The following is a 15042-nucleotide window of genomic DNA, read 5'->3' on the forward strand; positions in this document are numbered from 1 at the left end:
AAATCCATCCCTAGAATTGAATCTTTCTCTTAAATAAGGTCAGTGTCAGGAAGCTAAAACAACAGGCTATAGAATGTCGTGACAGAAACTTCTGGGCCCTAGAAGAGACTCCATTCTGAACTCGTGTGTATTCGAGAAGCCTTTACAGAGGATTTCTTCTAGCACTTACATTAATTTAGAGGCCAGTTCGTGGGTGGCAGAAATTATTCCTTATAGGTATTGAGTTTTTTAATGTAACAAAGTATGTTTGTGTGTGTGTGTTTGTCTAATAAGAAAATTTGATTTTCATAGTCTACAAGTATAAACCTGGAATCCATTCCATTAGCCCCAGAGCACTCTCTTCATGCAATCTAGGTGTCATAGAAAAATTCAGCCCTGGCCCTTGTGACTCAGTTGGTTGGGCACCGTGGCGCAAAGTGAAAGGTCGCCTGGTCGGAGCGCATGCCGGGGTTGTGGGTTTGGTCCCTGCTTGAGGTGCGTACAGGAGGCAAGGGATCGATGTTTTACACATCAGTGTTTCTCTTCTGTCTTTCTCCCTCCCTCCCCCCTCTCGAAAAAATAAAGAAATAAAATCTTTGTCATCCTATTTGATAAATGAGTTTGTAATTTATTTAATTTTCAAAAATAAAAGTCTAAAATTTCCCAGGGTTTTCTGAACTGTAACTCACTGGAGAAATGAGGTATTGTGGTCTTAATACCGAAAACTTAACATCTCGCTTATACCAGTAAGGCCATGAACTGTCATTACTTCAGTTCGGAATCCTCCTGATTGGTCAGAACCTGGTCCCGACCCGTGCGCAGCCCGACAGGGCCCATGGGTTAACTATTTTCAATGATTCCCCCTTCCTTGTATCTGGAATTCACTGAGAATAATGCTCTGGTATAATGAAAGAAATGACATTTCATATGAGGGAATTTGTAGTAGTATAAACCTCTTATGTAGAATTAGACTATGTATGAAAGAAGATGTTTTACCAAAACAATTATTTCTAAGTACACCTAAATCCTGTTAACAGAACTCCTTAAGGTTTCTACGTGGCAATAGGTGATACATATTAATGCAAATTTTTTTTAACCTGGGACCATTTTTTAAAAAACAATTTTATATAATCAGAGTCTAAAAACTCCAAAAATTAAACTGTATAAATGAAGACAACCTAAAAAAATAGTTGTATATTGATGGAAATAGTCATTTATTCTATGTTGATAAAATTATCTTTGTTCTAATGTTATTAAAGTCCATGAAAAATTATTGTTTCTGCAGGATACAAGTTCAGTATTAAAGGAGGAACAGGGTATTACAGCCTTTGAAGATGAAGGGTCGTATATAATTCAAGAACAGCAGGATTCTCTTGTGTGTCAAGGAATTCTGGATTTAGAGGAAGCTGACATGCCAGAGCCTCTGGCTCCTGAAAGCTACCCAGAGTCAGTCTGTGAAGAGGATGTTACCTTAGCTTTGAAAGAACTAGATGAACGATGTGAAGAAGAAGAAGCCGATTTTTCCGGACTGTCCAGGTGAGAATACAGTGTCACAAACACTTTCACGAGATGATATCTTCTGTCCCACCCCTCCCAACTATGACCCTCTATCCCAGTTTACTTGCCTTTATTTCTGTGTATGTTTTAGCCTGGAATCATACTGTCTTCATTCTTAACAATGACACAGCTTACTGTGATGGGTTTGTTTTCTGTTGTTAATATTCACTTAAAATAAAATAAATAGGCATTTCTCAAAGCGTTGTGACATTATGCTTTTAGAAGCACAGCAAATACCTATTTTGGCAGACTGCCTAATGGCCAAATGTTAAAATCAGTATTGGGCCATGGCCAGATCCAAGTATCAAAATCATGGAATGAACTTGTGATACCAGAGTAAACCAGACATATATCAAAAAATCATTTTACAGTTTCATTATCAGTGGTCAGATTTTTCAAGTTTGACAAATAATGGGCAAAAGTGTTGATTTCTTTTTACTGTCAGATGTTGGACTGTTCCTTTTAATTTTTTATCCTCATCTGAGGACATCTTTTCATTATTTCTAAGAGAGAGGGAGAGAAGGGAATGGAAGGGAGAGAGAGACAGACATTAATATGAGAGAGAAACGTCAAATGGTTGCCTTCTTGTACATGCCCCAACCAGGGGTGATTGAACCCACAACCTGGGCATGTGCCCATAGCTGGGAATTGAACCCACAACCTTTTGGTCAATGGGACAGTGCTCCAACCAACTGAACCACACTGGCTAGGGCTAGACTGTTCCTTTTAAATGTTTCTGTAGTCAACAGTTTGAAGCTCCTTGACAATTACTGTTACACAAAAATTAATATTTAGTAATCGAGTATGTGAATTTACTCATGCAATAAAAATTATTCAGTTATACTTCAAGTGATAATAGAGTTTTAACACATACAACACATGAGGGAATTTTTCACTCTTAGCATATCTACACTGTTTCCCTTTACCTGAAAGTGTACACTCCGAGAGTAGCAACACCTTGTTCTGTTTTTGGTTAGGACATGACAGTAGCCGATGCGGTCCCTCGCTCACTGGTCATACACAAGTCCAGGGGTGCTGGAAATGATGTGGAGGTAGATATCCAGCTATTTATCTTTCTAAAAGGCTGAAGCCAAACACTTGACTTTGGCCAAGGACTGAAGCTGACACAGAACAGACATCCCTACTGTTTATAGAGAGACATTAGCCTTACAAGGGTACATTTTGTTCAAATCAGTCACCACAGTGACATTTAAGAAATTAAACTTTTTAAGGTATAATTTAACTTTTGACTTCAAATGTCTGCTTTATTTTATCTTTGCCCCCCACCCTTTACTCAGATCCCTCTCTTCCATGTGAGTCACTCCAGAATGTCTGTAAAGTGTTACAGAGCTGCCTTGTAATGTGAAACAGGCCATTTGAAGACCTTGAGTAACACGTTTCTCCGTGGACTGTCAGGTGCAAGCTCACCTGCATCTTCCAGACCCGGAGTTACACGCTGCTCTGCAGACTGTCCAGCCCAAATACATCCTTGTCTTTTTTTATCGTTTCATTGTTGCTTATCATCTGGCTGTTGGGATTATAAATTCCTTAAGGAAAATGGCTAGGTCTTATGTTTCTTTTGAGTAAAATCCGTTGTTGCCATACTGCTAAGCACCTAGTGTGCGCTCAGGGCAACAGCTGAGCTCATGCTGTGTGTCGGGGCTTTTACTGGGTTTGGACCTATAGTCCTGGGTTCAAATTCTGGTTCTGTCATTTCCTGCCCAAAAATTTAAGCACACTGTTCATCTTCCCTACACTTTTATTTCCTCACCGAGAAAACTGAGATAATAATAGTGCCCAACCCTCATAAAGCTGCTATGAAGATTGAATGAAACCCTCCATATAAAGCACCTAACACAGCCCTTGACACAAAAGCACATAGCCGAAACCTTTTAAATATTATCACCACAATTTGGACCTCCAAAATTGACCATTTAAAAGGAAAGTCTTTTTTTTTCACATATAATTTATTGAGGGAACATTGGTTAACATTAAATAAATTTCAGGTGTACAACATTATAACTTGTTATCTCTATACTCTTGCATGTTCACCACCCAAAGCCTACCTTTTTTCTGTTACCATATATTTGACCTCTTTACCCAATTCATCCCCCTTCACCCCCTTCTCTCTGGTAACCACCATTCTGTTGTCCAGGTCTATGAGTTTGTAAAATGAAAGCATTCTAATCTGAATTATTCATAGCCATTATTGAAATTAGTCCATAGCCCCGGCATATCATAGGACTTGCCTTGCTTTAAAGTAGTCACATGAAATTAGATCTTTAATTCTAAAGGTGCTAAGTAGAAAGAACATGAAATCTGCTTATTTGTGCTTTTTCATGCTTTCTTACAAAGTTTAGTTTGTTGTGCATTCATAAAAATAATCTGTATTGGATGACTAGAACTACTTTAAGTAATCGAGTCTGTTTTTTTAAGATAGTGTTATGATTACTGTGATGTTTGTGTTAACAGTCAAGATGAAGAAGAACAAGATGGTTTTCCAGAAGTGCAGACATCCCCTCTACCATCACCATTTCTTTCTGCCATAATAGCCGCTTTTCAGCCAGTGGCCTGTGACGACGAGGAGGAAGCCTGGCGCTGCCACGTCAACCAGATGCTGTCTGACTCGGACGGATCCTGCGCCGTGTTTACGTTCCATGTGTTTTCCAGGCTGTTTCAGGTCAGTGAGGTTTCACGCTTCTGAATTGATACTATTGTTACCTGATCAAGTTATGGGTTTTGGGTCTAAAATCAGTATCTCAAATTTTAATATTCCCACTGATTTTCTTCAAAACAAATTTTTTTCCTGCCCAGACTGATATAGCTCAGTGGATTGGATGACATACCGCAAACCGAAAGGTTGCCAGTTCGATTCCCGGTCAGGGCACATGGCTGGGTTGCAGGACAGGTCTCTGCTTAGGGGTGTCACAGGCTAGGTCTCTGGTCGGGGGCGTATGGAGGCAATCACTGATGTTTCATACACATCAGTGTTTTTCTCCGTCTCTTTCTGCCTCTTTCCCCTCTTTCTAAAACCAAATAAATAAATAAAATCTGAAAAAAATCCTTAGAGAGTGATACTACTAAATTTGCATTGTGATACACCCCTGCTGGTAGTTTATACAACAACTACTACAGATATCTCTAAGACAATTAGGATAAAACTTCAGAACAACTAAAATTTCCTGCAGTACACTAGGCACCACGAGAGACACCAAAGAAATACAAAGCATGATCCCTGCCTTCAAGGAGCTTAACAGTCAGTACTGTCATTAAACAGTTTAAATGCCGAAGTAATTGGTACTTTTATTACTGTGTGGAGACCTGAAAAAAATTTAGCTAAGGTTGCTTCCAATCCTAAAAAAAATAACAACAACAAGCTATCATTTTGAGTGCTCACTACATGCTAGGCACTATGCTAAACTGAGTATTTCATTCTTATGACAAACCTATGGAATGTAAGTATATTTTTAGCATTCTGTAGCTAGGGAAACAGGCACAGAGAAATGCCACCATTTAAGCCATCATCCTCTGAGCTGCCCACCACGTTGCCGCCCTAGCCACGCGGACTACCTATTCTCATTGAAGCTCTCCCAGCCATTCCAGCCTCCAGGCTCTCCCTCCTGGAAGCTCTTGACTGCTCAGTAATTGGAGCATTTATTAATTCTGTACTTTTTGCATTGCTACTTGATTTTCTGTTTGTATTTTATTTCTTTTGGCATTCTAAGTTTCTTGATGCCTGAGGTTGTGAGTTAGACTTTTTAAAATCATAATGACACCCAACAGTGCTGCACATACACACGTAGGTACACATTAACTATCTGTATGACTAGTGTACTAATATTAATATATTCTAACCCACTGAGTGCTCACTGTGGCTCTGACATCTCACTGTTTTATGTGAGTGAATATTCATGAGTTTTGAGAAGATACCACTCGTAATGTACTTTTATGACTTTAATTAAAGTCATATGGCAGGCCCATAGCCAATGATAGCAAACTACATTTACCAAAAATTTCTTTCAGTTAGAGCTTAACTTTAGAAGAGCTAGTTCCTCAGAAATGTGAGGCCTTTATTTCCAAAGTATATTCCTAATGTCTTTCCTCAAAAAAAAATTTAAAACCTCAAGAATTGGGGGTAGGTGAGGGGCATGTATCACTGGTTTCTTTATTCAGTAATACTGTTTTGTAAATATTTTATGTTTTAGAAATTAATGTTTGCTAAAGAAGTGCCTAAAAACATGGCTTTACAAATCAGTTATTAGGATTCCATATCTTGCTACAATATTTTAAAAGAAAACATTGCCCTAATTAATAAATTATACTTCTTCACTTAAAGATGAAAAGAGACCTTCCTAGGACATATCAAATGTTTTCATATGCTTTTCTCCGTAGACAATTCAGAGAAGGTTTGGAGACATAACTAACGAGGCAGTCAGCTTTCTTGGCAAGAGTCTGCAACGCATTGGTACCAAATTCAAAAGTTCACTGAAAGTGATGATGATGTGTTCGGAGTGCCCAACAGTCTTTGTGGATGCTGAAACAGTAAGTTTTTACCTGAGGGCTCATTATAAAGACTACATTTGAATGGCATCATTCAACAAATAGGCTATTTAAGAGGTAATTCGGCATTTTAAAGTGTAAAGGTTCATATTTTCAACTTTATTATAAATATCTAGCAAAATACAGTTCCAGTATATCATAGGCAGTAACTTGTGGCCGTTTCTGGCCCCTCCCTGCCCCCCCCCAACCCCCCCCCCCCCCCCCCCCCCCCCCCGCACCTACTCGATGAGCAGGCTGTCGAAGCCGTGCTCTAGAGACGACTGCTTTTTCATGGTGCCTGAATGAAAGAGGGCAGCGGGGACTAGACCGCCCCTGTTAAGAACCCAGAGCTCCTTGGTGTTCCCACCTTGTTTCCAAACACGTTCCTACATTGTGCATTAAGATATTTAATGAAACTAAGGTTTAAGAAGCTACAAAGGTATTGCTTTCAAGGTATATACTGGCCTGACATGCCATTTCTTGCCTGTCAGACCAGTTTTTTAAAGCATCTGAAGGCCTGCTAGTCCTTGCTGACATCCTGGAGATCCCACTTGATTCTTATTCTGCTTCAGTGACAGGTCAGCCCTTAGTGTGGGGCACTGGCACCAAGTTGGGGCACAAACCAACTAACAGAAATTCCCTGCCCCAAAAGTTGCTGGTCTCATGATTGTGACCAGAAACAGTAACCTGGATTGATGTGTTTCTGATTTGACAGCTAATGTCATGTGATTTGCTAGAAACACTCAAGTTCAGTGTTTTGGAGTTGCAAGAACACCTGGATACCTACAATGCCAAAAGAGAAGCCGCTGAGCAGGTCAGTCTGTTTTTACCGTGTGAGGAAAGTAGTTTGCCTTTTTCCCCCTCCAATTTCTTGTGCCTGTTTTTTTTCATTAATTAAATGTATTAGGGTAACATTGGTTAATGAGATTGTATAGGTTTCAAGGGTACATGTCTATGATACATCACCTGTATATTGCATTGCATACCCACCACCCAAAGTCAAATCATCCTCCGTCACCATATATTTGGCCCCCTTTACCTTTACTACCCTCCAACCCCCTTCCCTCTGGGAACCACCATACTCATAGACTCATAGTTTGAGTCTGTGAGTTTCAGTTTTATGTCCCACATATGAGTGAAATCTATGGTTCTTAGCTTTTTCTGACTGAGTTATTTCGCTTAGCATGATGTTCTCAGGATCCACCCATCCTGTCCCAAATGGCAGTATTTCATCTTTTCTTATGGCTGAGCAGTATTCCATTGTATATATGTACCACGTCTTCTTCATCCAATCATCAATCAAAAGGACACTTTGGTTTTTTCCATGTCTTGGCCACTGTGAATAATGCTGCAGTGAAAATAGGGGTGCATACATTTTTCAAATTTGGGGGGTAAATACCCAGGAAAGGAAGTGCTGGGTCATACGGTAACTCTGTTCTTAACTTTTTGAGGACCCGCCATACTGTTTTGCGAAGTGGCTGTGCCAGTTTACGTTCCCTCCCGCAGTGAATGTGGGCTGCCTTTTCTCCACAGCCTCTCCTACACTTGTTCTCACCTGTCTCATTGATAACAGCCATTCTAACCAGTTGGTGTGAGGGTTATATCTCATTGCAGTTTTCATTTGCAATTCTGTAATAACTAGTGAAGTTGAGCATCTTTTCATATATCTGTTGGCCATTTGTATGTCTTCTTGGGAGAAGTGAGTGGGACTATATCCAACTAACAAGCTTCTGCACAGCAAAGGCAACTGCCAACAAAATTAAAGGGCAACCAACAGAACGGGAGAAAATATTTACAAACAATAGCTCCAACAAGAGGTTAATATCCAAAAAATATAAAGAAATCACACAATTGAACACCAAGTAAACAGACCATCCAATTAAACCATGGGCAGACGACCTGAAGAGTGGTTTGCCTTTGACACTGGAAGTGTCATCCTGGCAGCTGAATAGCTGAAGTAGACGAGAGGACCTCTGAGCACTTGCCTCTGGGTTTTACCGAGAAGAACGAATGTCTCTCTCTGGCTTTTAGAAACTAGCTAAGAGCACAGTGGAAAACGATAGCTTTGTAGAATGCTTTTGCGTGGAGACTGTATAGCTGCTGTCCACATTGCAAGCGCAGAAATAAAAGTGCTTCTCTGAGAACAGATTATGATGTTGTGAGCGAGGGAATCTGCAGCCTGTGACAGAGTTGTGGTCTTTTTCCTGTGAGGTGTGTGTGTGCGTGGGCAGGCAAAGGCAGAAATAAGCATGTAGCAGGTTATGAATATTACCTAAGGGATATTTCTTCAACTCCAGTCTGGCACTGCAAAAGCACAGTAGGTCTTTTCCCTGAGTCACATTCAATTATCAGGGGCAAAAAAAACCTTAGAAAAAAGTGCTTTTTCTTTTCACACAACTGTATATAGTAGACATTTTTTTTCTCAAATAGATGGGTCTTTCATTAACAAGTTTTAAGTGCCTATCGCATGTAAAGGCCTATGAAAAAAATGAACTAAAAACCGGATTCTTATTCCTTTAATAGTCCAGATAAGAATATAGGGCACAAAAACTATATATGAATAATTCGTGACAAAAGTAAAGCATCAAATTATAGCCATAAATACAAGTACCAGCAGTGAGAGAGACTTCCCAGAATTGTACAGAGCTAAGAGAAAACTGATGCCACACTGTGATTTCCAAAGGAAAGGTCACTTGGGCTAATAGGGAACTTCATGGAATAGAGAAAAGACCTTAGGCCTCGACAGATGGTAATTTTAGATTGGGGGGATTATTTTAGGGAGAGAATATGGTATGAGAAAATACTTACATTAAGTCTGTCTCCCCTTATGAAAAGTAAGGGATCTTAAAAGTTGGACTAAAAGAACAGTGACAGATTGGAGAAGAGGGAAGAGTTCCCAACAACAGGAAAGAAAGGAGCAAGACCTGGTCACCTTATAGATACTCGTGCCGTTTGTGAGAGGACCAGGTCTTGTCTTTGGTGCATAAAGTTCTCGCAGCTATTGAGGGCGTAGGGGTGACATTGCTGGGTCATGGGATATACATACGTTAACTTGGTAGATTCTGCCGAGCACTCTTCTGAAAGAGGTTGCACCCACTTACAGCCTCTTCAGAAGTGTGTGCGAGAGTTACTGTTGCTTCATATTTTGCCACCACTTGGTATTGCCAAGTTTCAGAGACTTCCTAATTATGGTAGGTGTGTGGTAGCATTTCACGATACTGTTCTGCATTTCCCTGATGAGTGTATGAGCACCTTTTCATATAGATATGTTGTGAATTGTGCCTTCAAGTTCCTTGTCCATTTTTGAAAATGGGTTACTTGTGGTTTTCCTATTGATTTGTGGTTCTTTATTTTAAACCCAAGCCTTTTATTGGGCATATGTATCACACTACTCTCTGTGGCTAGCAGTTTCACTACCTTCATAGCACCTTGAATAAACAGAAGTTTTTTATCTTTTTTTTTTTTTTTAAGATTTTACTTATTTAGTTTTAGAGGGGGGAAGCGAAGGAGAAAGAGGAGGCGAGAAACATCACTGTGTTGTTGCCTCTCATGTGCCCCCCACTGGGGACCTGGCCCACAACCCAGGCACGTGCCTTGACTGGGAATCCAACTGACGGCCCTGTGGTTTGCAGGCCTGCGCTCAATCCACTGAGCCACACCAGCCAGGGCAGAAATGTTTTATTTTAATTAATTCCACATTATCATTCCTTCCCATTAGGGTTAGTGACTTTTGTTTCTTCAGAAATGATTGCCGACCCTGGAAGCCGTGGCGGGTTGGTACATTAATGACCCTGGTGAAGCCTGCCGCTCTGTGTGCACACCCTCTGCTGCCCCTTCCTCAGGAGGTGGGGTCTGTTACCCCTCCCAGTCTGGAGCGGCCTCGTGACTAGTTCTGACCAATCAAATTGAGAAACGTTCCTGTGCAGTTCTGAGGCTCACACCTAAGAGGGTTTTTTGCAGCTTCTGCTCTTGCCATCATGAGGGTCAGAGTGTAAATTGGGATAAATTCTGAAAAACGACTTGAGCTCTAGTCTGCTGGAGGATGCAGGGTCATGTGTAGGAGAAGAAACATCCCAGCTGCGACAGGCAGCAAGCCAGGCATGGAGTGAGGCCAACGTCGCACTTCCCGCCCCAGTCAAGCCATCACATGACTGTCGACGCTGAGTGACCCTAGGCAAAACCAGACGAAACTCCCAGCCAACACTGGATTTGTCTTGCTGTTTTAAGCCATTAAGTCTTAGGGTGGTTGGTTTTACTGCAATATGTACCATTTATAATAAGAAAACATCGAACACCTACAAATAAGTCTAGTCAAAGATGCTCTAGAGCTCTACACAGAAATGCCTACGGGCGTGAATAATAAATACCCCCAGAGTAAACACTGGGATTGCTGTAGGGCTCCCTTCCACACTTTCCTCTTCCGCCCTGAATCCTGGCTGAAGGTATTCAGCTTCTATAGATGTCCGTGCAGGGCTGGCCTTCAGCGAGCTAGCCCATCATGCCCAGAAGCCAGGCCTCTCAGGTTCAATTTTAACTTCATTTGAGCCTTGAGTAAAGAAAACACGATGACAGGAAGACTGACTGGGTGTGAAGTGGAGGGTGCTCTGTGCACAGACTACCCATTGTGCCCTGCAGACTCCGCTGGGATGGTGCGGGCCTGCACTTCTCAGGGCAGTGTGCAGCCCTGGGAACACAGGGCTGGGGCGTGGCTGTTAACACAGTAAAAATCAAACAATTAGTTCAACAGTGCCCCCCAAAGTGCCATATCACTAGGCATACAATAGACAAAATACTTAGTAAGAATAGGCCGTTAAATAATCGATTGAAATTATTATTCCCAAATGTATTAGTTTATGGGGACAAATTGAGCTAGAATAGTGATGTTTAAGTGTACAAGCATTTTAACATTTTGTGTGAATAAAGACTATGTACAAATTCCATGACAGATGTTGGCTGAATGTTGCTGATATAAGGAAGTCTTCTGGATAGGTTTTGACGACGGCTGCTAGCAGCTGTATCTCGCCAGGAAAGCTTAACATGCTGGTGTTTAGAGATGCTGTCAAGCAAAGAGCTAAGGGCTGGTATAGTCTGGGGGCCAGGATAAACGGGTCATGAGGTCAAAGAGACTGTTTTGAAATAACTGAGAGGTCTCATTTTCATTCTTTGCACATAGAACATTAAGTTGCAATTGAGAATTTTAAATGTACAGCACTAAAATATATTTTTTTTAGATTTTTTTATTATTTTTTGAGAGGGAAAGAGAGGGAGAGAAACATCAATGTGTGGCTGCCTCTTGAGCACCCCCCACCAGGGACCTGGCCTGCAACCCAGGCATGTGCCCTGCCTGGGAATTGAACCAGCGACCCTGTGGTTCACAGGCCAGTGCTCAATCCATTGAGCCACTCCAGCCAGGGCAGCACTGGAATATTTTCAAAGGGTAAACTTAATGTAGCTAGTAGGTTTTTCTCAAAGTCCTAATGAAAAATGTTCTAATGATTTCTTGTGTATATTTGTATTATGTTTAATCTATCACACGTAATGAAAAAGAACTAAAGTGTCAAAAGAACTGGTAATACTGTATTAATAATATCAAACTGCCAAAACCTAGCAACTTAAGTTGAAGGCTCTTAGCTTTCACTTGAGCTTGGACATTCTATGACTCCTGTGTTTTCTCCTATTAAACCACGGTGCTATCATTTTCTTTTTATTTGACCAAAGAAAAGGTACCTTAAATAAATAGCCAGCTTTAGGAGTAGCCCCTGGATAAGGAAAAACAGCATTTGGCTTCCATATCCAATATTCTTTGGAGATAACATGTTTGTCATTCATTCCTGTCCAAAAAAGGAAGAAACAAGAAATAAAAATAAGATTTAAAATGGATTTTGTTTTCTGTTTCACTAATTAAAACTGACACCAGTCTTCTGGGAATTACACTCCTGGTAAGCAAAAGGACCTGGTTAATTCTAAACTGCCTTTATTAAATTGACCTGAGGGGAATCACATCTTTCATTTCCCCATCGTACATTAGACAAAGGTCAGGTGTAGACTGTGAAGGTTTTCAATAAAACCTGCAAAATGCAGAATATTCTTTACCGAAGTGGAGCACCACGAGTCCCTGGAGCAGAGGGCCCTTTTCTGCATTTCTGTTGGTAAGCGCTCAGGAGTGTGTAAATCTAGATAAACCGATAGTATCACTTGCTTCGGTTTGTTGCCTAGCAACAGCGAGGCTCTCATGGAGATGAAAGTCTGTGTCTGCAACCACTCCTAGAAGTTCAAGTTGACTTGTAAGTTTGTCTTGTACACATAGGCTGCTGTATCACCAATGTCACTGTTCAATTGCTGCATTAAAATCTACTGTTACTTATTTCTTTAGTGGTTAGACAATTGTAAGAGGACATTTGGTGCCAAAGAAGACGTGTATAGGATCAACACAGATGCACAAGTAAGTTTCTCATTCTTCATTGTGCTGTGTTTCTGTATGAGGTAAAATAACGCGTGTGCTCAAAGTCCTTATTTGATATTCCTAGAAATAAAGAACGTTTGTAACACTTTCCAATTTTGTTATCAGAACAATCTGCATAGAAGTTAGGTTCAGTGAAATATTGGCTTTGTAATGAAAAAGTCCCTTTAATAAAAATGAAAGACCAGCTTGTGGCTGAGGCTTAATAACATTCAGTAGATAAGCCTGATGGAAATCTGGACAGTCCAGCGGCTCTCCGTCGCAGCTGCCTCTTCAAGAAGTCCTGGCTCTCCCTGGGCATTCTGCAGACAGACTGGTCAGCAGTGCAGCCTGGAGTGACAGTTTGTGCATCCACGTTGGCCTTCGGAACCTGAATTTCTGGTTGGATAAACCGTAATGTTTTTTACTAGTATGAAATTCAGTGAGAATAATAGTATTTTCTGAGAGAGGAGTAAACGTAAACAACACATACATTCTATTAAGAGAGGATAAATTAAGACCTCCAACTTAGTCTAATAGGAGTGTAACTTCATGTGAAGATGCATTCATTCATTAATGAGCTCTGTATTTGACATCAGAATTCTAATCTTTTTCAACATCAATTATATTGTTATAGATTTCTAGTCACTATAAAAGTTATTGCACCATTATAAAAAAAACTGCAGTTAAAGAAAAAAGAAATTGAAATGATAAGAAAATAATAGTGTACTCTCAGTGTTTACTACGTGCCAGGCCCTGTACTAAATATTTCACATTCATTGTCTTTACCTTTACAACTCTGTCTAGTAGATGCTATAATTATCCCCATTTTGCAGATGAGGAAACTGAGGCTAAGAAAAGCTAAATTATCTAAAATCAGTAAGTAATTAGAATGAAGAGTCAAACCTAGGCAATCCTGAATTGTTACAAATAAATTATCAAATCATATTTGTAAAATAAGTACATAATTAACCCTATATTAGAATTAGATCCTTTGGTTCTAGTTCTGTCTTTGCCACTATTTAACTGCATAGCTTACGTAATATGAACTTCTTTTTTCCTATATAAAAAGGTGACTAGACTAAATGAGTTCCTTCTCCCAGAGTCTGCATCAGTTAATACAGCTCGAGGTTTCCTTCTAAATAAAACCAAACGCTGTACGTTTAGGGTTTCATTTACATCTCTCTCCTTTCACATTCAGCTCCTTAAGAGTGGGGGTCCTCTTTACACATTATCTGCTGTCTGTCCCTATGCACTGGCATAGTCTTTTGCATACTAATTATCTATACATACATGCTGTAGGAGGGGAGGGGGGAAGGGGGCAAGGACAGGGAGGGGACTAGTCAAAGAACATGTATGAATGACTCACGGACATGGACAATGGAGAAGGGATGGCCTGAGAGTGAGAAGGGTGGGTTGGGTGGAAGTGGGCAAAAGGGGAAAAAGTTTGGGATAACTGTGATAGAATAAACAAGGGAAAAATAAAGTACTGAAAGCAAAAAAGATAAAAATAAATGAAAAGAGAACATATATGCAACTTTCAATATACTTAAAAGACATTAATTTAAAATACAGTGTTAGCATACTTAGTGTAATTTCTGGTAATTCAGAGCTATAGAACTAATAACGTTTGTGTTATTTTCTACAATCGTAGTGACCATAAATTTCATCAAAATTTCTTTTTTATTACATCCATCGTGGAATATGGATGCACATGGTTCTATTTTATGCATGCTAAGAGAAGTGAGAAAAAGCATTAAAATTCAAATAGTCGTTAGATCCCATGTAAAACAGTATAAGGTAAAACCTTAGAAATTTAGATATGCTAATAAATTTGACATTGGATTGTGCTGAACTGATGTTCAACAGAATGACTAAGTAATTTATGGTAAGCAGTAGGGAACTAAAGTTCACCTTTGCTTAGCAAATCCTTTCTAAATTGATAGGAATAAATTTTATATAAATAGTCCTAACAGAGGAAACTATTTAGAAATTCAAAAGGGACTTTTAGAAGCAATATGTATATTACAGCGATTGCTGTTTTAAATAGAAATCATTTTTCTCCCTTGATGAGTAGGTCCAAGTTGTTGTACGTATTTTAATGTAATAATTTTTAAGTAGTCCATAAACTAGATATTTCACTGTGTATTTTACATACGTTATCTCATTTGATTCAAGCTAGTAGGGTTGAATTTCTGAAGTTTACTAAATTATATTTGGAATGCAATTTAAACCACACATCAGCTTTCGATATTTTACCTTCTGATTCCAATTATGCACCAGTTATGGCAACATAGGACCTAGTTAGACAGGGAGTGGTAGGAAGCCTAGAATGAGCCACACCAAAGACAATCTTTCTTGTGGGTAAGTATTTATTATATAAGATACCCACTTATAAGCCAACTCTTTTCTGAGTACATTTATTTTCTACTGAAAAATTTTCTCCTTTACTCAGAAAATTGTATGACACTTTGCTTTTTTTTTTTTTAAGGTTATAAAAACCTAGATAAAGGCCACTTACAATAGGC

General features: G+C 39.7%; 1 protein-coding gene across 17 annotated transcripts in view; it reads left to right on the forward strand.

The window, feature by feature from the left end:
• The window catches only part of FRYL (FRY like transcription coactivator), a 230826-nt gene that overhangs the window by 210596 nt on the left and 5188 nt on the right, over positions 1 to 15042 (forward strand). For 16 of the 17 annotated variants that reach the window (XM_053922995.1, XM_053923001.1, XM_053922997.1 and 13 more), the window contains 5 exons: positions 1265 to 1515; positions 4009 to 4216; positions 5929 to 6078; positions 6791 to 6889; positions 12449 to 12517. In XM_053922995.1, coding sequence (XP_053778970.1) covers positions 1265 to 1515; positions 4009 to 4216; positions 5929 to 6078; positions 6791 to 6889; positions 12449 to 12517 — 777 coding nt within the window. Of the gene's footprint in view, positions 1 to 1264; positions 1516 to 4008; positions 4217 to 5928; positions 6079 to 6790; positions 6890 to 12448; positions 12518 to 15042 lie in introns of those variants that run through there. The other variant, XR_008426718.2, reaches the window with a different exon arrangement.

Source organism: Desmodus rotundus, chromosome 4 (genome assembly GCF_022682495.2).
Source record: "Desmodus rotundus isolate HL8 chromosome 4, HLdesRot8A.1, whole genome shotgun sequence".
Lineage (NCBI taxonomy): Eukaryota > Metazoa > Chordata > Mammalia > Chiroptera > Phyllostomidae > Desmodus > Desmodus rotundus.